This window comes from Brassica napus, chromosome A6 (assembly GCF_020379485.1).
Source record: "Brassica napus cultivar Da-Ae chromosome A6, Da-Ae, whole genome shotgun sequence".
Classification (NCBI taxonomy): domain Eukaryota; kingdom Viridiplantae; phylum Streptophyta; class Magnoliopsida; order Brassicales; family Brassicaceae; genus Brassica; species Brassica napus.
In genome coordinates, this window is record NC_063439.1 from 20,882,653 (window position 1) to 20,908,997 (window position 26,345).

At 34.4% G+C, this 26,345-nt stretch overlaps 5 protein-coding genes and 1 non-coding gene across 9 annotated transcripts; 2 read left to right on the forward strand and 4 right to left on the reverse strand.

Annotated features, from left to right (window-relative positions):
* Positions 1-1,919: 1,919 nt before the first annotated feature.
* TRNAI-AAU lies at positions 1,920-1,993 on the reverse strand. The gene has a single exon. It is a non-coding gene; the product is annotated as a tRNA-Ile (tRNA).
* Positions 1,994-8,814: 6,821 nt separating this feature from the next.
* BNAA06G25850D lies at positions 8,815-9,761 on the forward strand. Its single transcript, XM_013788080.3, has 2 exons — positions 8,815-9,231; positions 9,297-9,761. The coding sequence occupies exons 1-2, from the start codon at positions 9,052-9,054 to the stop codon at positions 9,468-9,470; spliced, it is 354 nt and encodes a 117-aa protein (XP_013643534.1). The 5' UTR covers positions 8,815-9,051; the 3' UTR covers positions 9,471-9,761.
* Positions 9,762-9,990: 229 nt separating this feature from the next.
* Positions 9,991-12,853, forward strand: BNAA06G25860D (damage-control phosphatase At2g17340). 3 transcript variants are annotated; one of them, XM_013788078.3, is made up of 12 exons: positions 9,991-10,535; positions 10,793-10,858; positions 11,087-11,153; positions 11,229-11,297; positions 11,387-11,527; positions 11,604-11,732; positions 11,830-11,916; positions 11,995-12,069; positions 12,151-12,228; positions 12,308-12,385; positions 12,480-12,542; positions 12,629-12,853. In XM_013788078.3, the coding sequence occupies exons 1-12, from the start codon at positions 10,378-10,380 to the stop codon at positions 12,707-12,709; spliced, it is 1,092 nt and encodes a 363-aa protein (XP_013643532.2). In that variant the 5' UTR covers positions 9,991-10,377; the 3' UTR covers positions 12,710-12,853. The 3 variants fall into 3 exon arrangements, with proteins under 3 accessions (XP_013643532.2, XP_048590998.1, XP_048590999.1); XM_048735041.1 differs by having other exon boundaries at positions 11,087-11,297; XM_048735042.1 differs by having other exon boundaries at positions 11,087-11,297; positions 12,202-12,228.
* A 2,438-nt stretch (positions 12,854-15,291) lies between these two features.
* LOC106348352 (calcium-dependent protein kinase 6) lies at positions 15,292-18,502 on the reverse strand. The gene is made up of 8 exons (XM_048735040.1): positions 18,253-18,502; positions 17,264-18,021; positions 17,006-17,149; positions 16,640-16,792; positions 16,439-16,554; positions 16,198-16,365; positions 15,889-16,113; positions 15,292-15,812 (listed from the first exon to the last, which is right to left on the reverse strand). The coding sequence occupies exons 2-8, from the start codon at positions 17,964-17,966 to the stop codon at positions 15,702-15,704; spliced, it is 1,620 nt and encodes a 539-aa protein (XP_048590997.1). The 5' UTR covers positions 17,967-18,021; positions 18,253-18,502; the 3' UTR covers positions 15,292-15,701.
* Positions 18,503-19,272: 770 nt separating this feature from the next.
* LOC106348351 (mitochondrial phosphate carrier protein 1, mitochondrial) lies at positions 19,273-22,015 on the reverse strand. 2 transcript variants are annotated; one of them, XM_013788074.3, is made up of 7 exons: positions 21,803-22,015; positions 21,534-21,677; positions 20,868-21,217; positions 20,738-20,781; positions 19,867-20,081; positions 19,643-19,767; positions 19,273-19,559 (listed from the first exon to the last, which is right to left on the reverse strand). In XM_013788074.3, the coding sequence occupies exons 2-7, from the start codon at positions 21,672-21,674 to the stop codon at positions 19,505-19,507; spliced, it is 930 nt and encodes a 309-aa protein (XP_013643528.2). In that variant the 5' UTR covers positions 21,675-21,677; positions 21,803-22,015; the 3' UTR covers positions 19,273-19,504. The 2 variants fall into 2 exon arrangements, with proteins under 2 accessions (XP_013643528.2, XP_048591000.1); XM_048735043.1 differs by having other exon boundaries at positions 21,534-22,015.
* A 1,696-nt stretch (positions 22,016-23,711) lies between these two features.
* On the reverse strand, positions 23,712-25,255 carry LOC106348350 (homoserine kinase-like). The gene has a single exon (XM_048735044.1). The coding sequence runs from the start codon at positions 25,127-25,129 to the stop codon at positions 24,008-24,010; it is 1,122 nt and encodes a 373-aa protein (XP_048591001.1). The 5' UTR covers positions 25,130-25,255; the 3' UTR covers positions 23,712-24,007.
* Between the last annotated feature and the right edge of the window lie 1,090 nt (positions 25,256-26,345).

Sequence of the window (26,345 nt, forward strand, 5' to 3'; positions counted from 1 at the left end):
CAGTCCAACGGCGAAACAGGATTTGTTAGGTTGGCATTATAATGATAATGGAATTTACTCAGTGAAGTCAGGTTATTGGCTTGGTTCTCATTTACCGGGAGACAACCAACCGATACCAACATATGGGAATGTAGAACTTAAAGCAAAGATTTGGAAGACCAAAGCTCCCACCAAACTGAAACATTTTCTTTGGAGATTATTGACCCGATCGCTTGCTACAGGAAGCAATTTGAAGAGAAGGCATGTGATAAGAGATGCCATATGCCGACGTTGTTGTAATGCGGAAGAGACAGAAGATCATATATTCTTTGAATGCGATTATGCGAAGCAGATATGGAGAGCCTCAGGGCTATCAAACTTAACGATCCTCAATCCTTCGGCCTCTTTAGAAGATAAGATTGGAGCCTGTTTACAGATCTGCACATCAGCAAGACTACGTCATTTTCAAGACTTACCAATGTGGATATTATGGAGATTATGGAAAGGAAGGAATGTATTGGTTTTTCAACAAAAACAAACACAGTGGATTAACATCTTGCGCTATGCTAAAAGTGATGCAAAGGAGTGGATGCAGATTGAGGATAAAGATACAATGGAGGGGACTCGGAGGAATAATACAACAACGGATCACCCACAAGGACACTGGATAAGACCTCCTCAAGGATGGTTTAAATGCAATACAGATGGAAGTTTTATTAATGAGGAAACGCGAACAACTGCAGGGTGGGTTGTGAGAGATTCAAATGGAACTTATAGAGGGGCGGTACAAGCTACAGGCCAACGAGTAAAAAGAGCACTGGAAAGTGAACTTCAAGCAATTCTTATGGCGCTTCAGCATTGTTGGAGTTTGGGATATCGTAAAATAATTATGGAAACAGATTGCAGAACAGCAAAAGAAATTCTTCAAGATAATAAGCTCAACTTTCAAGTTTACAACTGGACAAGGGATATACGCGAATGGAGTAAGAAGGTTGAAGCAGTTGAATACAGATGGATCAACAGGAGATCAAACAAGGTTGCAGATAAGTTGGCAACTTCAAATCCAACTCGAACTTCATTCTTGTTTCATTATTATGTACCAAACAACATAACAACACTTCTTCAAGAAGATTATGTTCTGTCTCATTCAAATTAATAAAATAAGTTGATATATAAAAAAAAAAAAAAAAACAAAACTCCTTTTTTTGGTAAAATCTTTTTCTATTTTTCTAACAATCGACGGTTATTTTTTTTCTTCTTAAAATCAATCAAATAAAAGACGATAAATCATGCTATTAGCATCAAAGGAAAATCTTAAAAGAGATAAATCTTAAACATGCAAACCACCTGTCTATTGTGGTTTCAGGCCAAACGTTTCCAAGATCTGATCGAGATGATGTGTGATTTGCATGTTTAAGATTTATCTCTTTTAAGATTATAAGACCAAGACATTTAAGTTACAGTATGTTCTTCGTCATCTTCTGGAAACCGTAAGTGAAGACATTTAAGTCAAACAAACGGGTTTGTTTTAAAAGAACTAACAAGTGAAGACATTTAAGTCAAACCAAAAGAAGCCTTCTAATAATCAATTCAAGTTGATGAGACATCAGGTATAGAAAGACTCGATCAGATCTTGGAAACGTTTGGCCTGAAACCACAATAGACAGGTGGGTGTAGACAGCATGCAGCGCTTACATTCTTTATGTTGATACCTCTGATCTTTGTAGGTGTGTGTGGAAAGCCTAGCGTTGGATCTTCTACTTGACTAAGATCAATCAGCTATAAGCAAACATGAAGCGTAATGCCTTGTTACTGTCGTTGGAAACATAGCCTTGTTTCTGTGCGTTTGCTGTGAAGAGAATGAAGCTTGGCTCCTCCAAGGCCTGACCAGTCCTAAATCACAAAGAATGCGTGATAAAAAAAAGGACACAAAAATGGAGTGGCCTATACAGGTTTCGAACCTGTGACCTTCGCGTTATTAGCACAACGCTCTAACCAACTGAGCTAATAGGCCATTTGTTCAATACCCCGACTTAACATTATATAACAAAAGTTTAGTAAATGTTGTATCTTTGAGTATGGTATTATTATTCAAAAATGTGATACTTACAACATTCTATGTTTTCAGTAATGCTGAAGATCGTCCTACCAAAAATGATTCATGAACGGGGTAAAACAGAACCAGTTTGAAAGAAAATTATGTGTTACCTGAGCACTGGTAATAGCCTAATATGTACAGCAACAGGGTGGTCAATGAAGAAATGTTCGTCATCCCGAAGATCTGCCACATTTGATGAACACAAAGCATGCATAAATAGTTAGACGGAAGATCAAGGTGGATTCTAAGTAAGAAACAGAGTTCGGTTACACCATTGTTGACAGAAGATAGTGTAATCAGCCTTTCCTCATAATTGCTATATTTAGACATTGAGTGCCTCTTACATGCAGATGGTTAAGTATCACGAGAAAATGTGGGATAAGATAAGCCATGACCTCACAAAATTCATTGAAACAGAAAGAAAAAAAGATCAAAGAGAGATCCAAAGGATAAAAGGACCAAATAAAAACAGAACCAACGAATGTAAGGCAATGTCCAATGAAGCTTAAGCAAAGACATGAGCAGTCAAATCAAGTTGATGTTATCTAATAAATCAGTTATACACCTTCAGAGATGAATGGTCAAAAAATTGGTTGACGTAGATGATGAGTAACATAATTAAGTTACATGTTCGAAGTCATTGGTCATGTAATAATGAAGCCAGTAAGACTAAGCAACTCTGAATAGGTTTAACGATTTTGAAAGCAGTCAAAAAAAGAAGACAAGTAAAACTCAAGACTTTCTATAGAAAAACGAAGAACCTTTAGCCATCAAACAATTCTACATGATCATAAACAGAGAAAGAAAGAAATAGATAGTCAGAATACTAGACACTCTAACGATTTCACCTTCTTCAAGATCATCAAGCAGATCATCATCATCACTTGTTAAAACCAACCCAAACACTGTTTATATGCAAACTCTACTATGATACGATACTAGTACTAGTACGCTAAAAGATTTCACCTTCCTCAAGATCATCAAGAAGATCATCATCAATATGATCAGTTTTTAAAACCAACCCAAACTTTTTGAATAAAGATCGATCTCTTGCCTTACGGGAGCCGCCAATGAGTTTTAACAGTTCTTTTTCGGCTTTTTCGGCAGACAAGGGATCTTGTTCGAACTTACCGTTTGATCTTGCTTCTTCTTTACCTTCCATCTTCAGCACCGCAAGCCTTTCCTCTTGTCTGAAAATAACGAATATTTTGAAGTCTCATGCATATATATAAAACTATATTGCAACAATTAGTTAATTTTTTTTATTTTTATTTATTAATATGTTTCGAGTCAACATGTAATTTATATGTATAAAAATAAATAGATTCTTATAATAAAATTATATTTATTGTAGTTAGATCTTTGATTTTGGATATAAGTTAGATTAGTCGAGTCATTAATGTTGTGGAGTATATTGAATTACATATATATTCTTTCAAATTCAAACTCAAGTATAATTAAATCAAATCAAATTAGTTTTATTTCTCGCATAAATATGCATGTATTTTCATAATATTTATCAAAATTATATGTTAATTTTTAAAAGATATTAGAAAATAAAGAGATGATCAATAGAAAACCTAAGTATAGCTGATATATTTTTGTAAGCTCATGAACGAATATCAGTATTTACAATAATTAAGTTTTTTTCTAACTTCTAAATAATTGTATGCCTTAGATTTATTGAAAAGTAAACTGAAATTATTTTAAATAATCTTAAAATGAGAATTCAGATTTGTTTGGATATTTTGATTATGGGTATATTAAGTTCCACAAAAATAAAGAAAACATAAAATTAAAAGAAACAAAATATAGGGTAAATTTCATGTTTAACATTTTCATGTTACCACTTTTCATCTTTACCACCACTAAAGAGACATTTTCAAATATAACTTCTTCATCAAGAGACATTTTCAAATATAACATTTTCAAATACCCTTGTTCTATATATATATAATAAATCATTATTTAAATAAAAAAATGTGTTTTCGATTATACTTATTCAAATTCGAACTTTTATATATATATATATATATATATATATATATATTTTGAATTTTTTCGATTTTTTATTTATTTGTTTTTTTCAAATTTTCTTTTTGAAAAATCAAAAATTATGTTTGAAACTATTTTTAAAATTTTTTTAATTTTTTTAAGCATTTATTTATATATATATTAGAATCCTAAAGTTCATATTCCAAAAACCCTATTTCACCCCTCAACTATAAACCCTAGGGGGTATAAGTGTTTTTTACCTTTCATTAAAAGTGAAGGTAAAAGTGATTAGTGTAGACATGAAAAATGGTACTATGAATGTGGTATTTGTGGCAATTTCCCACAAAATATTAAGAAAAAGTATTTATAATAATAATAAAGTATAATAGATATACCTCACTAAAAGTATATTCTATTTAAAAATATTTTTTAATTATTTGATCAAAATATGTTTATCATAAAAAATATTTTAGGTTCCATTTTCAACATCTCTTAAAAATCAGCAGTAAAATTGTGATTGTTTTTGTGAAATCATACTATATAAGTAAAATATAATTTATATGTTTTTTCTGTAATTGTAAGATATTATAGTCATGTAAAGATTATGTAAAACATATTTCAATAATAATAATTATAAAATATTTTTAGTCAATTAAACATATGATCGTTTATGTTATTAAGTATTTTATGTATTCATCTAAGAAAATATATAGATATAAATAAAATATTTATATTACTTTGGAAATATATTTATTTTATATTGTATAAAGTATGTTTTTAAAGATATAATATTTATTTTTTTAATATCAAGATTATCTTGGTGAAATTTTTTTTCATTAAATCAAATTATATAAAAATATTTTTTTTGTTTTCATCTAAAAAATATAGATATAAAGAAAGTATTTTTATTACTTTGAAAGTATATTTTTTACTGTAAAAATATGTTTTAAACGGAATATTACTATTTTGTGAACTTTCATTTTTTTTATAAAATCATATTATATAAACATATATTTTATCTTTTTTAAAAACAAAATTCGTTTAGAAACCTTATAATTTTTTCTTCTTTTATTATATATTTTATTTGGAAAAACTAAAATGGAAACTAAATTTTTTTAATAATAGTATTTAAGGATACCTATATAAATAACTGTCGTAAGAATTAACGTTAGCGCGACACATAGAAAACTGATTTCTCAAATAATATTATTGAGATTGGTGCAAACATATAAATCAATTTTATTAATCCAGACAATAATTTATTTTCTAATTGATAGGATATATAATTAATTTTAAATGATATTAAGATATATACAAAGTATATTATTAATATTAATTTCTATTAAATGATGCTTTCTACTAATATGGTTTTTTTTATCATTTGTATCATTTATAGCAAAAAATTTATTTTATTGATAACAAAAAAGTTATTGTGGGATTAATATTTTTAGTAATTTATATATTTTTTAAAATAAGTTGTCAATATTTGTTCAAAGCTTTTATCAAAAAAAAATTGTTCAAAGTTTCAAAATTAAAAAATTTATATATTTTATATGGTATATAGTTTAGTTTAAAACAATATATATATATATATATACATATTTTAATCTTTAATAGTTAACTAAATTATACTTTTTACTTATATGATTTTGTCATAACAAAAAATTTAAACCACGGATCAAAAAAATTGAATGTGATACTTTTAACAGTTTTAGTAATTTATTGTTGTTTTTAAAAATTAAAAAAAATAACATGTACATAAAAATCTAAAATTTATTATATGGTTGATGTAATTGTTTAATTTATTTTAATAATTTAAAATTAAACAAATATGACATAAGATATACTAATTTTTATCAAATCTTTATTATTTAAAATCATTAATTATCATATATACTTTAGCAATATTAGGCAATTCCGTAACTTTTATTTAAGAAAATAATAATGAATATTAATAAATGAATTTATGGTGAGTTTAAAGAAACTTATTGTATAATTATATGAACCAACATATTTCTTTAATGATTCTAAGAATCATCTTAGTAATGACATGTGACTACAAAAAGAAGTTGTAATGTTTCTCAACTAAAATATAAGAGATTTACGAGGAATTGCCCCATATATACATTAAAAAGACACCCTTTCTCTTTTCATTTTTTTCCTCTCTCTCTCTAAAATCTAAGGTTTTGATTGGAGACCACCATATAAATGAAAAAATGAATAAAATGAAAAAAAATTCATTTTAGGAATTGGAAAAATAGAAAACTTTATTCGATTTGTTCTTGATCAGAATTGCTGAGGAAAACTTTTCTTTATAAATTCATTCATTCATAGGAATTTAGAAGAAAAGAGCGGGACTTACCTTTCAATAATTTAACTAAAAATTCAACCTAACTAGTATAAATTTTGAGGAACCAAAAATTCAACATAACTAGTATAATTACCCATTTTTAGTTAATTGACAAATAAAGCCTTCATTTATTGGTAATTTTTTTTTCTGATAAATCTAACAGTTAATACTTGTAATCTTTTATATTTTTCTAATATTTGAAAGTTGTTTTTTTTCTTTCAGCGTGGTTCTTCTGTTTTTTTTTCTCCTTTCTAAAACCCAATCAAATAAACGACCACAAATCATGCTATTAGCATCTAAAAGAATATCAATTTTTAGTTGTGTTTTCATTATTTTATTTTTAATTAATTTTCTATGTTTGAGTTTGTGACTAAAAAAGGAAAACAAATTTCATAAGATTCACATGAAAACAAAATTTTAAATGATCTTTTTTCTTAGAAATTTTTCTATATGTTCTTTTTTTTAGCAACTTTCTACTTGTTCTTAAAAGTTTGTATTTATATTTTAAACTTTTTTAAGTCACTATTTGTTGAATAAAGTTTTCACTAAACTCAAGTTATATTATTTCATTTTACTAATTGGTTATTTTGTATTTTTGTTTTCCAAATTAATATTTTTAAATCTTTATTTTGATTACGTGTTTATTATTGGTTTTTGGTTTTATCTTTCTTTTTAGTTTAAACATAAATTTGCTGGTCAGAGGAATTGATTTTTTGTGAAATTCATTTTTTTTGTTGGTTTGAGTTTTGATATTTCGTGAAGAAACAAGAACGTAAATCTGTTTTTATTTTTCTATTTTTATGAATATTCTCTTTCTGTTTTTTTATTTAAAAAATTGTATGTTTTAAATTTAATTATGTGAAAAATAATTAAATTATGCGTTTTCGCTAAATTATTATCTATTAATAAAAAATAATGTCAAAGTTTTGTTTGGCTTGAAAAAAAAGTTACTAAAAATTTATGCCCTGTTAAATGTTTTGCTAGTAATTTTAGTTTAAATAATAAAAATCATTTTTAGAATATTTCATGAGAAATTTTCTAGGATAGTTTTTTTGAGTTTTTGTCACAAAAATAGCGTTCAATGAGAAAAATGACTAAAATTTTTTTTATTAAAGAATAAAAGTACATTTTTACCTTAGGGTTAACTAATCTAGACTTATGGTTTAGAGTTAAGGTGTGAAGTTTTGAGGATAGAGTTTTAAATTTTAAAAAATAAATATTAAAATTTTCAAAATAAAGAAAAAAACTATTTTGGTCATTTTCGTTTTTGTAGGCTGTTTTTGTGACAAAAACTTAAAAAAAAAAATTATTTGAGAGAATTGCCTGTAATTTATTAAATTTTAAATTTTTACTCTTAGATGTCTATATTTTATACAAACTCTTGATGAGGTGACATCATGATAAAGAGAAAAATCATTCTTTATGTGTATAGATATATAATACTTTCATCTTATATTTACTGGATTCTGTAATTTCTATGTGAAATAGGGGTGTTCAATCCGGATATCGGTTCGGTTTCGGTTCGGTTTTTTCGGTTTTCGGTATTTTGGTTAGTAAAATATAACTACCATTCTAAATCCATATTTACTTCGGTTCGGTTCGGTTTATATACCGTCGGTTTTCGGTTTATTCGGTTTTATACCAAAAAACATAATTATTTTGTTTGAGATCATATGATATGAATTTTAGAGTCATATTGTCAACACAGTCATATATTAAAAATATATTGCATGTTCAAATAAATGAACAAAAAAGTAAAAATGTTTCTACCATCAAATAAAATAATCAAATCTATAACTAAAATCAAAGCTTGAAATTTTGAAAATAAAAATATGAAACAAAACAGAAACATGAAAGAAAAGTTTTTCTACTCTTCCATATTTAGTGTTCATTAAAGTCATGCTTTTTAAATTGAAATTTTTCCATTAATTATTGTCCATCAAAATTATAATCTTTATATTAATTTAGTGAAGACTAAAATAAAGCAAAAATATCAAAAAAAACTTAGAAAACAAGATGTCTGAATTGCGATGTATTGTTATTTAGTTATATTTCAAGTGTTTTGCAAATTAAGGTTTTTTACTTATTAACACAAATTTAACTTAGGTAACAAATAGATTTTCATGTATTGTTATAAAATAGATACATATTTACATGTTTCTACTTTTAATCGGTTTTGTTCGGTTTATTCGGTTTAATCGGTTATATACCAAACCATATCCAAATCCTACGGTTTTTATAAAATTATATCCATTCGGTTTATATGGTATATACCAAAACCAAACCATATTGTCTATTTCGGTTCGGTTCGGTTCGGTACGTTTCGGTTTTACCATATTGAACAGCCCTAATGTGAAATAAAAACGGATTTTGTAATAAAATTGTTTGCCAGAAAAATAATAATTCAGAAAATCTTCTTGCCACAAGTGCGAGAAGTTATGCAGGCCGCTAATAAGGTGAGCCCAAATACATTCCACAAATCGTGAATGGTCTCTGTCCTCCATAAGTCGCACGCAGAGAAAGGATCCGAATCCACCATACTCTCGCCGCCGTAATCAGAAAACTGAAAATCGTTAGACTGATGCAAGCGGTTAGGGTGAGGAAGTTTTGTGAAGGATAATTAAAAATAATGTCTCTGAGGATAAAAGTGGTGGTGGATAAGTTTGTGGAGGAGCTAAAGCAAGCTCTGGACGCCGATATACAAGATCGGATCATGAAGGAGAGGGAGATGCAGAGCTACATCGAGGAGCGAGAGCGCGAAGTCGCTGAGCGAGAAGCCGCCTGGAAAGCTGAGCTCTCTCGCCGCGAGGTTATTTATACCTGAAATGTTAGGGTTTTGAGAAATGTGCTGATTTTATGATTGATTGATTGCAGACGGAGATCGCTAGACAGGAAGCGAGGTTGAAGATGGAGAGAGAGAATCTGGAGAAGGAGAAGAGCGTTCTCATGGGGACTGCGTCGAACCAGGATAATCAAGACGGCGCTCTGGAGATTACTGTCAGCGGTGAGAAGTATCGGTGTCTTAGATTCTCCAAGGCCAAGAAATGAGCGCACAAAGTCACTTTACAGTGCTGTTTCATGCTTAGGGTTTGTTTGATTGATGTGCCTGCTATATCTTACACTGTGTTGTGGTACCTATGAAGAACATTCTAGGGCTCAGTGTTGGTTTGGAGATCTTATGTTCTTGGAAGATTAATTCTCACTCAAGGAAAGGAAGTATCTGTCTGCCTTCCTTTAGTTTTATCTTTTTTTGCTATGAATCTAAACTTACTGGTCTATTCAAGGATTGGATGTTGTGGTTTGGATTGAATTTTGATCAACTGACTACTTTAACCAACTCTTTTTTACTTGTCAAGGTGTGTACTAGTCATAAGTTTCCAGCTGATTTTTCAGTTGTCAACTCCTGTATACTGGAACTTGTATATGCTTGCTTGATTACCGAAGAGGTTTCTCCCGAGTCCAAGATGGCATCAGTATATTTTGTTCAGTAGATAGCTGCAGGGAACAGGAGCTCCAGCTTATTTAAGCGAATATTGAACAACACTTGCCAGTTTCCAAAAAGCTTGGTTAAGCGAATATCTTGTCTGAAATCAACAACATAAGGGACACATGTGAATCTTCTTCCACACCAACTTAAGCACTGGCTTTGATTTATGTACGTCTACCCTCAAAACAAGTTCACTTGGATTGGCCAGAAAGACAACTCAGTGTCATGTTTTCCATGTCTTTGAAGCCCAAAAACCCCCTAACTCCTTTTACTTCCTGATCTTCTCTGTCTGATCTCGTTGTGGAAACTATAAACACCACAAAGTTTGGAACTTGGCTACACTATCTGGATTTAAATACAAACAACTGACATAAAGACATCTAATCGTGTGGTGGTGAAGATAGCAGGCTAGCGTCGTCAGAGATAAATGACATTTAATAGGGTGCAGAAGATCACAGACTCGTAGAAATGGAGATGGTACCGTTTCCACTAATACCGAAGCCAATAGAAGTAAACTACAGGGCTTGCACCATTCCTTACAGATTCCCTTCGGATAATCCCAAGATTGCCACTCCCACTGAGATCTCCTGGATCAACGTCTTCGCCAACTCCATCCCTTCTTTCAAGTTCCTTCTCTCTCTCTTTAATCTTGAGTTTTTTTTTTGTTAACCAGTGATTATTCATGTTGATCGGGTGCTTTGATTTTGTAATCAAGAATTAACAGGAAACTCTCGTTGGTAGTTGTAGCGTTGACTTATCTGGATTTTTCATGAGCTTTGTTACTTAAGTAAAATGAGGAGGAAACGATAGGGTTGCTTCTGAAAGCTTATAGAAAACATATTAACTAGAAAATCTCAATCTTCGAAATCTGTTTCATTCGCAGGAAACGTGCAGAAAGTGATACAACTGTTTCAGATGCTCCTGCAAGAGCTCAACAATTTGCAGAAAGGTACATTTTTGTGTGTGTATGTATTTGGTATTTTACTACTCAAGGTTTTGTATCCTAAGAAATCTCTTGCTAGTGTCACCTTCATAAGGTAGACGAGTTTTGTGTCCTGCTTGTTTGTGTGTGTGTGTTTATCATAATTTCTGAAGTACTCTTGAAGTGTATGCAATTCAGAGATTGTGTTTAAGCCTCTTCGATTTGCGTTTAATATCTTACTTTGAATATGGGAAGATATGGGGGAATTCTAGAAGACTGGAAGAAAGATCCAGAGAGCCATGGCGGTCCACCAGATGGCGTTGTAAGTCAGAAGAATGGCCCCTTGAATTGTAGTGATGAGCTTTGTTTTACATGGAGCTTTATGGTTTGTTTACAGAGTCTCGGCAGAGCTCGTGAGCATTTACTCAGAGAGTTAGGATTCATGGACATATTCAAGAAAGTGAAGGTATGAATTCTCTATCTTGAGGTTTTAAGATAGCACCAGTTCTCTGATACTCTCTATCTCTCTGATTATAATGAGTTCATATTCAATAGGATGAAGAGAATGCAAAGGCTATATCTCTCTTTCCTGAAGTTGTCAGCCTGAGTGATGCTATTGAAGATGAAGGAGAGCGTTTGGAAAATTTGGTGAGAGGGATGTTTGCTGGTAACATCTTCGATCTTGGTTCTGCTCAGGTAAATCTCTCTTTTTCTTGTACATTCCTACGGGAAGCGTGTTATTGTTTACAGGCTCTTGTCTTTTTTTCTAAAGCTTGCTGAGGTGTTTTCAAGAGATGGTTTATCTTTCTTGGCTACCTCTCAAAACTTGGTTCCGAGACCTTGGGTCATTGATGACTTGGACAGCTTCCAATCCAACTGGTTCAAGAACCGCTGGAAGAAGGTCACTCTCACTCCTTTGTTTTGCTGCTTTGTTCATACTTCAGAGATAGAGACCGCTTGACAAACTCCATTTGTTTCGTTTCTGTTTTTGATGACAGGCAGTGATTTTTGTTGACAACTCTGGTGCAGACATCATTTTGGGTATACTGCCGTTTGCAAGAGAGATGCTTCGTCGAGGAATGCAGGTTTCATTCTTTTGACTATTGATGCCAGAGTATATTCTAAAACTCTGCTACATATCTTCATCTTTCTTCCCTTTGAAGGTGGTGCTGGCTGCTAACGATCTGCCAGCCATCAACGATGTAACATATACCGAGCTTACAGAGATCTTGTCACAGGTAAACTGAATGAAATGATTCTTGATACTTTCAGCCTTTTTTTTAAATGGTGATTCTTATTTAGTAGTCATGATTTACTAGTTGAATGATGAGGATGGCCAACTGATAGGCGTTGATACTTCGAAGCTTCTGGTAGCAAATTCAGGGAACGACTTAGCGGTAAGAGAAATGGGTTTTTTGTTCATTAGATTCTTGAGTTTTTGTTTACCTTCTTCTCCCTCTTTAAAACATGTTTCAGGTTATAGATCTGTCAAGAGTGTCACAGGAGCTTGCTGACATTTCAGCTGATGCAGACTTGGTCATCATAGAAGGCATGGTGAGTCTCAGTTTATAGTGTGAAAGTGAAGAGCATTTGAACAAGTATTTTAACTAGTCTTGGCTTTGTTAACTGTGGCTGTTCTCATGATCAGGGTCGTGGTATTGAGACTAACCTTTATGCTCAGTTCAAGTGTGATTCTCTCAAGATCGGAATGGTAGGTAATTTTACTAGCGAAAAGAAATGTTTTAGTGTTTTCTTGCTTCTTTCTCCTTAGCCATGTGCCATCCTTTTGTTATGAAGGTGAAGCATATTGAAGTAGCAGAGTTTCTTGGAGGGAGGCTCTATGACTGTGTTTTCAAATACAATGAAGTTCAGAGTTAATTTTATCTCAGTGATCTTCTCTCTGTTTGACTTCTCCCCAACAGTGTGATTATTTTTTACAAAAATTGAGAATTGAGATTTGTGCTTGCTTAAATTGAGTATCTCAGGTTTTATATTTTTTTTTAATAAAACATTTAACCAATAGAGTCGTGGTGTGCAGGGGTAGATCTAGAAAAATATTTTATATGGGACACAATATATTTAAGTGAAATTGCAAAAAATGACTTAAACTTAATTTTGAATATAAAAATGTACTTTCAAATTCAATTAAATGCAAAAAATAATCCAAAAAACTAGAGAAATTACAACAATCTTCTTATGACCAAATAAAAACATGTATTGAGTTTTACCATTATAACCCTCCGTGTGAAAAGACTTGCAAAGAAGTTGTATTTGTAAGTTTTTTCGTTCAGTAGATTTTTAAAATAATTTAAAATTTTTTATAAAATATTTTGATTGGAAAAAAATTGAAATCATGTGATAATAAACATTTCTAAATGATGTAAATTTTGTTTTACTAAAACTGAATTATTTTCAACATAGATGAGTGAATGTAGATTAATTCATGATAATCTTTGGTTTAGGGTTTGGTAACATATGTTATAGTATTTTTGGTATTTTTAGGTTAGATTTTGATTTTTTTTTAATTTGACCTATATGTGTTTATTGAATATCTAATAACTTGATTTAAACACTTTCTAAGTATTTTACAAATTTAAGAAAATGTTTTTTGCTTAATTATTTGATTATAGGATCTGGAAGATTCACATAAGAATTCTGACAAAATTTAGGACTTCCGTCTAAATTTTAGAAGAATTTAGGTTTTCTGCCAAAATCGAACTCTTCCAGAAATCTTTTAGAGGAAGTCTTCTGAGAATTAGATCTTAAAAATAATTAATAAATTTTATGTCAGGCATGATCATGACCTATTGGTACATGAAGGAAAAGAAGACCATGTATGTCAGGCATGCATTCTTCCAATTGAATTTGGTCGTTTCTTGTCTTGCAGGCAATGTGATTTCGCTCTCCACGAGGCATGTGGGAGTCTTCCCCGGAAGATGGAAAGTTCTTTGCATCGTCATCCATTAATCTTACGAATCGACATGATGAATATCGAAGAGGGATTCTTCACTTGCTCTATATGTCACCGAGAATCTTATGGATTCATGTATCAGTGTAGTCAAAAGGATTGTGGGTTCCAAATCGATGTAAATTGTGCTTCCTTTACGGATCCATTGGATATAGCCCACCCTCCACACCCTCTCTTTAATTCAACTTCAAATTTTGAATATTTGTGCAAGGGTTGTGATCAATATTCAACGAATGTGGTGTACTGTGTCATGTGCTACATCCGGTTGGAGTTCAAATGTGTGACTTTACCAAGATTGGTAAAATACAAGCACGACGTTCATCCACTCACTCTATATTGTGATAAAAGTTACCAGAGATTTAAGCAGTTTTCATGGGGTGAGATATGCGAAGAAGAAATAAATGTAGAGATGTTGTACTACATCTACCACGATTGCATCACCACTCTACATATTGGATGCATGATAGGGAAATATCCTTATCTGAAACCTAGTCATAGGATCAAAGTGGATGGTCTCACTAAAGAGATTACTACAACAGTAGTGTTTCTCGGTCGATTTGTCATACATGTCACCGTATCTGCCAAGACAAACTGGTTTTTATGATCAGCGGGAAAGATGTATGTTTCTGTTCTTTAGATTGTGTTCATTCTTCTAGTTGAAGAACTCACTTCCATGTAAATGATTTATTAATAAGGTTATGTTGTTCTAATGTGAATTAACTAAATAATAATTTCGAGAAAATTCAGTAACCCTTGTCGGAATGCTCCAAGTGTAACTCCATCACCCACCATGATGCTTGTCAATACATTTATAGAAAAGAAGTATAATTGTTATTTGACTTTTAATGAAACCTAATTTGATCACTTTAACTATGTTTTGTATCCTCTATATATAATTGGTATTTGCCAATGATATTTTAATTTAGTAAAAATAGTTTTTTAGTTTAGAGATGTGAGAGAGCATATTATCCTGACACTTTAGCATAATGATAATTCTGTTAATAATTTATGTTTGTAAGGCTAGTTGGTAATAATGTTCCTCTTGTAATATACTGTACAAGGATGAATTCAGTTTGACCATTTTATGGAATATATAATAATGAAAAGTAACAAAAAATAATTCAATGCATATATTGTGAAACGTGAAGAGTATAATATGCTCCGGTAGATTATTAACCAGTGGGAGCACATGGGTTTCCGGTTTCCCTATCACGTTCCAATCTACCATATTGGGACCAACGTATGATTGACCTGTTTGGAACAACCTGAACTTTGGTTCCAAGACATCACTGTGATGACATTATTGAGACTTATTAGCTCATCATAATCCACATTCCACATCATTAAATTATTGCTCTTTTCATATATTCATATACATGTAATATGTTTGTGTGTTCATAGGCAGATGTTTTGTGTATTCGGCTGTAACAAAAGAAGAGATAGACCTCGGCTTGAAGCACAGTGTTTATACTTTATATTACTCTCGTTGCCGTGTCATTACATAAATTAAATTAGAAATATGCATTAGAAATCACACAACTTATATAGCAATTACATTTGTTATCAAATGGAAGATGATTGATCTCTCAAAAACCCAAAAAAGGTCAAAGCTTTAAACAATGGAGATAAAACAATGTTCACCAAACTTTTAACAATCGTTACAAACAAACAAAACAGAGAGACAACAGAAACAGTCCTCACATCTACTGATGAAACAGTGGGTTTTCTTATACATTTTAAACTCAAACCTTCAAGGGATTCACCTGCGTTCTTGCATCTATGAATCCAGTTATCTCTTCAGCCTTCTCTGGGATTGAAGATTGCAAATATTGATTCTGTGGAAACATTTGCAGCCTCACCGAGAAAATGTTCCAAAGACTCTGATATGTATTGTGTATGTGGCTACACATCTCTCATGCTGATGTTTAGGCTATTTTTCATTGTTCGTCTCCCAACACCAGCATTTCCCTTTTGCATCATCGCAACAAATTCGCCATAGTCAATCCGTCCATCCTATATCAAGAAACACCATATCAGCTTAAAAAGACACAAACATCGGTCTAAAACATGTCGAGAAGCAAAGCGTTACATTGTCTTGATCGACTTCTTTGATTACATCTTCAAGAAAAACATCGGTCATCCCATGTTCAACGCACGATTGTTGCAGCTCATCAATGGTAATATAACCACTTCCATCTTTATCAAAGTACTGAAACGCAGAGACGAGATGCTCTTCTCTGTCTAGTTTATTCAGATGGATTGTCGCTGCAATAAACTCGCTGTAGTCTATTGTACCACTGTTGTCAACATCAGCCTAAGATACAACAACAAGACTATTGTCATTGTCTGTCTTATATAGCGACATGAAGTAGTGTATTATAAAAGGATGCATTGTTACCGCTTCCATAAGATCTCTGATCTCAGTGTCTTTCAAAGTTGAGCCATATCTTCTCAATCCAGCTTTAAGTTCATCAAAAGTGATTGCACCGCTGTTATCAGTATCCATTGCCTCAAACATTGCTCTTAAACCTGCAATCTCTTCTTCCGAGAGGCTCTCAGCTATCACCTGATTAACCATAATTAAGTTAAATCTCAAATAAATGTGGAAAATAAAGTTCCAAAATACAAAGCTCACTCACCTTTAAAGCCATCTTCTTTAATTTATTCATTGCAGAAAACTGTTTGAGACGAGACAGAACAGCCGGATCAAGTGCTCTATCTGGTGCAACTCCGTTCTCACAGATCCATGGATGTCCTGAACAAAAGATACATAGTCTTATTATGTTGTGTGGTTGCTAAACAAATGTAAACCACTTATTGAAGATAAAGTGAATACGCACGCAAGACTTCATGAGCGGTTAAGCGTTCAGAAGGTCTAGAGCATAACATCTTGCTGATCAGATCTTTAGCACTGTCTGATATAACAGGCCACGGGTCTGACTCAAAGTCGACATCCCCTTTCAAGACAGCATCAAATATTCCTTGTTGTGTTTCTGATTCCATTAACACAAAACCAAACTTCAGGAAATCTAGTTTATGGTAATCTTATTGGTCATCTAAGTTTGTAAGGAAAGATATAGATAGTAATCTTCTCGGACTAAAGTTGTCAAAACAGTTTTTTTAAAGCAATTTAACATTACTTCAAAAAAAAGAGAAAAATCTAGTTTATGGCATTAAGAGAAGCACATTTTAAGCGTAACGCATACCTGCCCAAAAGGGAGGGACACCACTTAGTAAAATATAGAGAATAACACCAGCAGTCCACACATCAGCTTCTGGACCATAATGTTTTAAAAGAACCTCTGGAGCAACGTAATATGGACTTCCAACAACATCCTTGAATATTTGGCCTGAAATTATAATAAATAAAACACATTTAGGCAAAGCAAAATGAACACTCTATAATAGATCAAGCTCTACAGGTTACCTAAGATGCTCTGACACTAAAGAAGATACCACATTACCTGGTTTGAAGAAAACAGAGAGACCAAAATCAATGGCCTTGAGAGAGAAATCATCATCCTTATTAACCAACAAGAAATTCTCAGGCTTCAAGTCTCTATGCATGACACCAAGAGAATGGCACGCCTCAACAACACCGACAACAATCTTGGTCAGCTCGGCAGCTTTCCTCTCGCTGTAATGCCCTCTCTGAATAATCCTATCAAACAACTCACCACCAGCACAAACCTCCATCACAATGTGAACATACAAAGGGTCCTCATAAGCTCCTTTGATCGTAACAATGTTCTTGTGACCCGCCAAATGGTGCATTATCTGAATCTCCCTCCTGACATCCTCGACATCTTCCTTGGATATCAGTTTCCTCTTGGATATAGATTTACAAGCGTAGTCAACCCCTGTGGCGACCTCGGTGCAAAGATACGTCGTCCCGAATTGTCCTTGTCCTAACTTGCGGCTCAAGGTGTATAGATCGCGGATGTTGGGAGTCTTGTGACCAAGAACGTAGTAAGCTTGATTGTCCATGTTACGCCGTATAAAAGGTTCTTTTACAGGAACGGGATTGTTGTTCGAATCTTCTTTGGGGAAGTCTTGTTCTGCTGTCGGAGAATGATCGTTGGTGGTGGTTCTTGAATTTTCCTCGGGACGACTATTATTACCCTCGTAGACTTTGTCCTTGAAAGAACCACGACATGAATTGCCCATGAAACTTTATATTTACAATTTTCAGCTTCTTCTTCTTCTCTTCATCCAACAAACACTATTAATGGAGAGAAAAAAAAAATAGATAAGAAACCCAAATCAAAAAGAGAGAAGCAATTTTTTTTCAGAAGTTTCGAACTTGGAATGAGATCAGATCCCCCACATCAGATCAAGCATCATAAATCATAAAATTTTGTTCATCGACCATTTGACCAAAAATAATCAAAAGAAATAATAAATGAGGAATCTATAATAAAAAGAAACATAACAAAAACAGAGGATCTTGTACCTGAATAGCAGAACAGAGGATCTTGTACCAAAATAGCAGAACAGAGGATTAGGATTAAGATTAAGAATTCTGATTACTATTGTTGAGAGAATGTGCTAGTGGATGCGCTGAATCAACAATCAGAGTGTAAAGATTTATTCTTTTGTGGATTTGTTATGATGATGAAGGAGAGAGGATGGTGCAAACGAGGAAAGGGGGTCTTAGTGCTCATCACCTAAACGTTGTTTCGTCTCACCTTCTTCATTCGTTTCCCATTTAATTATTATTTAATCATCTGGTCTAATGATAGTTGCAACTTGCAAAGTAGCGAATTTAAAATTGTTAATCTTGTAAACAAGAAATGTTATTTTTGTGAGAATGATTATAAGCCAAACGTTGTAGCTTTATTAGAGTTGGGATGTGCTTACAATGCCCAACTTAGCTCGTTACAAGAATACCTATTGTTAGATGCATATAGTTAAGAGTTAGTTTACCAACTAACAGTTGACGACTAATTGATTTTAAGAGCAATTAAGACTTATTATGTTGACTTTTCAGATTGGTTGATGAAGATTGTACATTTTTTGCCTTTTTTGCATCATCATCTCTTTTCTTACAATGACAGAGACGTGAGACATGTCACTGTCGGCTAGTGATTATAGGATCGCATGTCTCCGCACGTGACCACGAATTTAGTTTCGGACTACAGTTGTTTCCTATAGATAATTATTGTCCATTCCTTTTTTTTTTAATATAGAAAGTCAAATTATACATACTTATTATACAAAATATAGAAATAATACCATCGCCTAATTGTGATAGATTCACGTTATCACAAATATAAATATATGCACAGTATTAACATTGTTATTACGGATCTAGATCGTAGAAGATAACTCATAAATCCAACCAAAATTTTATTCATTTAATCATTTCTAACACAAACATCTATTTAGCACTATAATATTAATGAATGAAGAGGAGTTTAGTATTCTCTCAAATCATTTTTTTGATAGCCGAGATGGTCCGTAACATAACCAATATAAGAACTCTCCTTTTAAAAAAATATAATTATTGGCACTTTACTTACAATCCAAATCCAGCGGTTGAACAAATGCATTTGCAGTGGAAAAAAAAACATATCAAAACGGTCATTTGAACCGCTACACGACACACTCACAAGATGGTATCTACTTGCATAACAATCATACATAATAATATGTTTTGAGTTTCTGGTTCTGATGTTGACATGATAAATCTACTCTTCTAAGCCTCACACTGCTAATTTAGTTGCATCCACCGGTTTCTCAACTCCTCCACTTGTAGGGCTACGTTTTCAACAATCGTATAATCACTGGTTAGATGACAATCAGAGCTTCTGATATGGAAATTTGGAGAGAAGACTACTTACAATCCACTCAAGACTTTGATGGCGTCATAAAAAAACCATTGTAAGGTTATGACAGGCCCCACTATGGTGATTCGAACAGGAAGACTTCTGGTGAAAAGACCAACTAACCCAATGTTCCTCACAGCCTGAAGCTCATCAAGCAGTAAGCAAAATGTCACGCAAGAATACTTTCTCGGTGGAATGGATTTTCAAGATTGATTTATTAATGATGGTTAAGTGACTACCTGCAACACATTCTTGGCTTTGTTGTTGTAAAGAGACGAAACAACCACATCAGCGGGGTTAGAGATGATTGTACCTACGGCTCCAGCAGTGTAGCCAGCTAGACATGTGACACCGAGTTGTTGCGACTTAGAGCAATCTTGCTTCCTTTTCTGGATAATGTTCTTATATATAAACTCCACTGACTGCTCAAACGTTGAGAACATCACCATAGAAACTGAAACCACATAGGAGACATAATCAATAAGAATATCACCATAGGCCTGCAGATTTTGTCCAAACCGAACCAAAATTTGCAGTTTTTCGGCTTGGTTACGGTTTTGAGCTCGGTTTAGATTGAAAATTCGGTTTTCAGTTTGGTTTACGATTTCAAAAAAAAAAAAAAAGAAAAGAAAAACCGAAAAACTCAAAGATAACAGAAATCAACCAAAATAACCGAACAGAACTAACCAAAAATAACAGAAAATAACCGAAGTTAGCTATATAACTTATCCAGATTTTTAAAATAATTTTACTGAAATCCCAAAAAGTATAAAACTAAAAATAATCAAAAACCGAACCGAAAAATATTTTCGGCTCATTGATTGTGGCAGAACCAAATTAACCAAAAACGAAAATTACCCAAACCCAAAAAAAACCCCAAAAAAAAGAATAAACAAAAATAACCCCTAAAGATACTGTTTTGGTAGAGAACAGAACCAATTTCACAAAAAAAAAAAAAGCTAATGGGCAATCCACAGCTCAAATATTTGTTTCATATCTTCAAGCTAATGTCTAAACTAGAATAAGATCAAACTGATACAGAGGGATGATAATGTTCAGAATGATTTAGTGAAGCAATGCATGAAGAGAGTAAAACAGAATATGTATTACATGGGAGATTGCGACACCAGAGCGGGAAAAGCCCCCTGTGAAAGCTGCATTTGGAGAGAGAGATAAAGACTCAAAAAAAACAAACGCGAAGTGACAGATAATCAAAATGATTCTGAGAACAAGGGCTTACCCAGCAAGACCTTCGTTTCTATATACTCTTGGAAACCCATCAAGCAACCCTTTGGCAAACAAGGGCTGCGTCTGAACTCTAACTTTAATAGCTTCAAAAGGACACAAGGCCATATCTGCGAATATCTGAGCAGAAGCGCTACTGAGAAAATATATGGAAGTTCTGTTGTTGTTAGGCAAGACATTGCTGTAGAGTGTCTTGAAATACTCATAGAGTCCGAATCTGCATCCGCCTTGAACGCCATAGCCTAAGAGCTTCCCTGACCAACCTCTCCAGAGATAGGAACGGCCATGTTCTCTTAAGAGAGTGGAGAAACCTGAGGGAATGCTATTGTACTTCACAGGATTCACCTGCAAAGTGAGAGTGTGTGATCTGTCATTGATGTTCTGAACCAATGAAGCTAGCCAAAATTAGCAGTTTTAAACATCATTACATAACACAAAGAGCAAACAGGTTAAGTCATTAGGAGAAATAAACAAGATTATAGATTTTTAGCATCAAAATTAAATTGACTTATTATCAAATTACCAATTTGAAGAAACAAAGAGTGACTGTTCAATCATGAAGATCCAATTTGAGAACACAAGACTGAATCTTTAGCATCAAAATCCAATTAGGCCAAGACCCATTTCAAGAAATCAAGAAGCAGAGAAACAAATCAAGAACCTGCATGTTGACTTTCAGAACATCAAGAGGGGTTATAGCGAGATGTGTTGTTCCGGCGCTGAGCATTCCTCCCATGGTACAAACGGTGTAGAACCAAGGAGACGACAGTTCATCGTCTAGTTTCCTCTTGACACTTGTCATCTTCTATAATGATCGTTTCGAATCGTTAGCCCTCAGAAAAAAAAAGAGTTGCTCATTGGCGTTTTCTAGGGGAAACCCAAAACCCAGAAATGAAGAAACACGTCACGAGGAGAGGGGAAAGAGCTTACGTGGAGGGTTCTCGTGTCTGATGGCGATCCTTTGTCCACGTCTCACGGACGCTAAAGACAAGGCCCAGAAGGAAACAGAACGCTCTGTTTTAATTCTGGAAAAGAAAGTTCCATGCTTTCGGCAACGGGTTTAGGCGGAAAAATCGAATCTTTTTTTTTTTTTTTGTGTGTTAAAAAGTTGATTTCTATTTAGGTTTCCATGCCGGCGCTTACAGATGATTCGTTGCTTACTGTTGCCGGAATTTTTTAACGACTCCTCTCTCCAGTTGGGCTTTCCATGGGCCTTTTAGGTCTGCACTGTTTACGAAAATAACAAAGATAAAATAATGAGATACCAATATATAATATCAGCTTTGAATATAGTGGGTGATTAGTGGAATCATTTTTAGACGTTTATAGTGATTTCTCTCTCCTTTTGCTCTGTCTTCTCTCTAAAACCAGTCACAGAGGAAGGATCGAGATGAAATCTCTTCCGGAGGTTCAATCAATTTATCTTCGGTTAGCGAGCTTGATTCTGGGAAGCGGTGATACCTTTTACACCGCTGTCGCCAACTTTAGTTTCCGGGAAACGGTGGCTCTAACAGCACCGGATTTCGCCGGCTATCGTCTCCGGGAAAGCGGTGGCTCTGATAGCACCGTCCTTTCTCCGGCTTCTTCTCCGATTTGATCTGGAATCAGTTCTCGATCTACGCTTTTGCTTTTCCTTTGTCCAATCGACTCTCGTTCTGAATATCCTTGTTGATTTTTGGTTCGATCGTAGACGTTTGATGTATTTTAAAGCGTAGATCGATGTTTCGAGATCAATAGCTTCGACGGTTTTGGGCTCCAGGGTGAAGATTTGGTCGCGCTTTCTCTTTGATCCTGGCGGAAGCGGTTGTCGACTTCCGGTGGATTTCCGAGGATTGTGGCGACGGTGGTTTGCATACCGGTGAAGTCGTGGGGTTTCGATCTTTCGACGCGTGCCTCTCTGATGGTGGTTCGGTCAACACGTGGCGGCCGGGTGATGCGTGGTCCCTCGCAGTGAGGATCTTGACACGCGTCCCGTTCACGAACCTTGAGTGAATGAAGCGGCGCCTTTGGGTTTAGGATGATGGGCTTGCGGCCCAAAAATGGTTTACGGTTTGGTTCGCCCATGTGTTTCTGGGCTTTATCTTTGTAACCTTGTGGTTTCGTTTTTATGGGCTTTGCCTTTTAATAAACTTTAGACGGAAAAAAAAAGGGTGATTAGTGGAATCACACAATTGGATTTTAGAGTTTTTTTAGATACTGTTTAAGAAGTAAAAGTGTAAAACTAATCGCAAAATCTAGATATTTTTCTTTATAAAATTGCTCAACTAATCAACTATGTAGAAAGTAACAATAAGATTGAACATGAAATGTGGCAGATTTTTTTGCTATTCACTACACAAGATACAAAGATATTGAAAAGAACACACATTGGTGCCTTTTTTGCTGTTCACTTTTTTACATAAATGACCAAGTTATACAAGTGAAGTTGTTCACAGTTAGTTCATTTCTGCCTACGTGATGCATAATAATCCTATCTTTATTACATCAATACATCATGTCTCTGTTGCTGCCTCATTTTGTTAGTGTTATATACACATCAATACTTTTCTATCTTCATCTTAGTTCAGTATAGCTTGACTGATTCCCTCTCTTATTTGATTTTTCCTGATGCTTCGCTGACCGGTAATCAGTTGCAAAACAAACTTCCTTCAGGTCGTCTAGCTCTCTAGTCTTGTATTGATCAGGCCTGATTGTGACAATGTCACTTATTGATCGCATTCCAAAGCTGTGATCCGTGACTTAGAGCAGACCAGAAGTGCTACCATCGGTCTGCTTTTGCATATTTTACAGAATAGATTCAAGTTCAAAACTTTTTCTAGATAAGACGCAGAAGAGAAACTGAACCGAAAACCAAAACTTAAACTCCTGAACCAGTTCATTCCAAATACAAATCACAAACGTGTAAATCATTGAACATCCAATCACTCAAAACGTCCCATGAATCCCCACATTTTTACAACGCCCTCTCTAAAATTAAAGTCTCAGAAGAAACCAAAGGCATGTCACAAGAAACTGAACACTGTCCTTGTACTCAAAGAACAATCTCATCTCTATACTTTCTCTCTCTCTCTCTATCTCTCGAGTGGGTACAAGTTTAAAGTTAGAATCTTTATTACCATATGAATATCTCAAACATCACCTGGAGATGCTACTGACAAGCCTCGCACCAATCTTATCAAGCTTCTTCACAGAAGCAACAGACTTCAAGTTCCCCACTTTCATAAAAGCTTCCACCATCTTCACTCCAATCTCCTCTCCTTTCTCCTCCACACCAACCACCGCAACCGCCGTCGGTCCAGCTCCACTAATCGTGCATCCAAACGCTCCAGCTTCCAAAGCCGCCTTTTTCACAGCTTCCATCCCCGGGATCAACGGAGCCCTCGTCGGCTCCACAACTCTATCCCCCGACAGAGCCTTCCCGAGCATCACCGCGTCTCCCTCCAGCACCGCCGCGACCAAAGCAGCCGCTTGGCTACTGTTCCAGACATGGTGAGCCATCGGAATCTCTGCAGGCAAGGCAGCTCTCATCTTCTTGGTCGGAGCTTCGAACTCAGGGCTCACTAGGACAAAGAAGAGATCTTTGTCCGAAGGGAACCTCAACGGCTTCAGATCAAGCGGTTCGTAGCTTCTAACCAAAACGAACCCTCCCATGATCGCCGGCGCGATGTTATCCGCGTGATAACCGGAGACTTTAGCTTCCGATTCCAAACCGGCTAAAACCAATTCCTCCTTCCTTAACTTCCGGCCGAAGATCTCGTTAACCGCCACGGCGGCTGCGGCGGCGCTAGCTGCGCTCGAGCCTAGACCGCTTCCTAAAGGAAGGCCCTTGTGCAAATCCAACGACAACCCGACTGATCGGATCCCTAGCATCTTCATCGTCGCGATCGCCGCGATTCCGGCGCAGTTACGGAGAGGATTTGTGCTGAGTTTCGTCGCGGTTCCGGTGATCTCCGAGATAAGGATCTCGCCGGCGCGGACGGAGGGGTCTACGCGGAGAGTCACGTGGTCGCCGAGGCCGTCGACGGCGCAGCCTAGGAAATCGAAGCCCGGGCCTAGGTTAGCGACGGTCGCCGGCGCGAAAGTCTTGACGGAGGTGAAAACGGGCTCCGGCTCGACGGCGACGAGGGTTTGGACGGAGGCTCTGCATCGAAAGAAGGAGACTTTCGCGAAAAGCGGCGGCGATGGTTTGGGTTTGAGCTGGAAATGGAAATGGGAAGTTGGTTTGGATGGAGAGTGGAAGGAGAGAGTGGTGGCCATTGATGAAGGAACACAAAAGTAAGTGAGACAACAAAAAGCTAGAGAGAGAGAGGAGAGATGAAGAAGAAACGTGACCACAGACCACCTAACCCAGTGGTATAAATTTAGTTGATTTTGGAGAGTTTTGGTTATTTTTCATTTCAAAATATTTTGGTATAAATAGTATTGATTTTTTAAAAAAACTGAACTAATAAATTTCCTAACAGCGCCTAGGGCTGGGACTTCGGATATTCAGTTTGGGTTCGGATAGAAACTAATTGGATCCAGGTTTTTCGGATAAATGAATTCTATACCCAATGAATACTTAGTAGATTTTAGTTCGGGTTTCGGATCGGGTACTACCGGTTTCGGATCGGTTCCGGATACCCGTTTCTTATGTGAATTATATAAATATTTGCAAAATAAAATAATTATATACTAATTTTTATTTATTTATTTTATTTTTTAAAGGAAAAGTAAATAGAAATCGTATATATATTAGTAACATATATTAAATACAATAAAGTTGAATTAGTATAGTGGTATTATAGGTGTTGCTTTGCCTATCCAACCCGGATTCGACCCTCAGAAGATAAAAATCTATATATTTTTAAGCATAGAATTCGGATTAAACGGGTACCCATTCGGTTTCGGGTAAAAACCGGAACCGAACCGATACCCATAGATAATTAAAACTAATATCCATCGGATAAATTGTCTAGGACCGAAACCGAACCGAACCGGTCTATTTCGGATCGGTTTCGGTTCGGGTATTCGGTCATGGATAATATATATTATAGACATTAATTGTTATTTTTGACATTTATATCAATTTTATTATATTATTTGGTGTATATAATATATATTACATAGAACTTAAATGTGGTTTAAGATATAATATTACTAAATCTCATCAAAAATATATTAAGTGTTAAGAAAATATAAAGATAATTCCATTGTGAATAAAACAAATAACATAAAAATAGGTTCTTACTTATATAAAATATGTATACATATAAATTATGAATTTATAATTTTAATGGGACCATATATTTACATAGATTTTTTTTTAAAAAAATATTATCTTATTATTTTATCGATTTGTGTCAATTTAAACCAGTCCAAATTGGGACCGAAGATATTTATTATTTTAAAGAGATTATTAATTTATCGATTATTAATTTATAGAGGTTCTACTGTATGTGATATCCTTTGATAAATTTTCTTTTTTGTTACC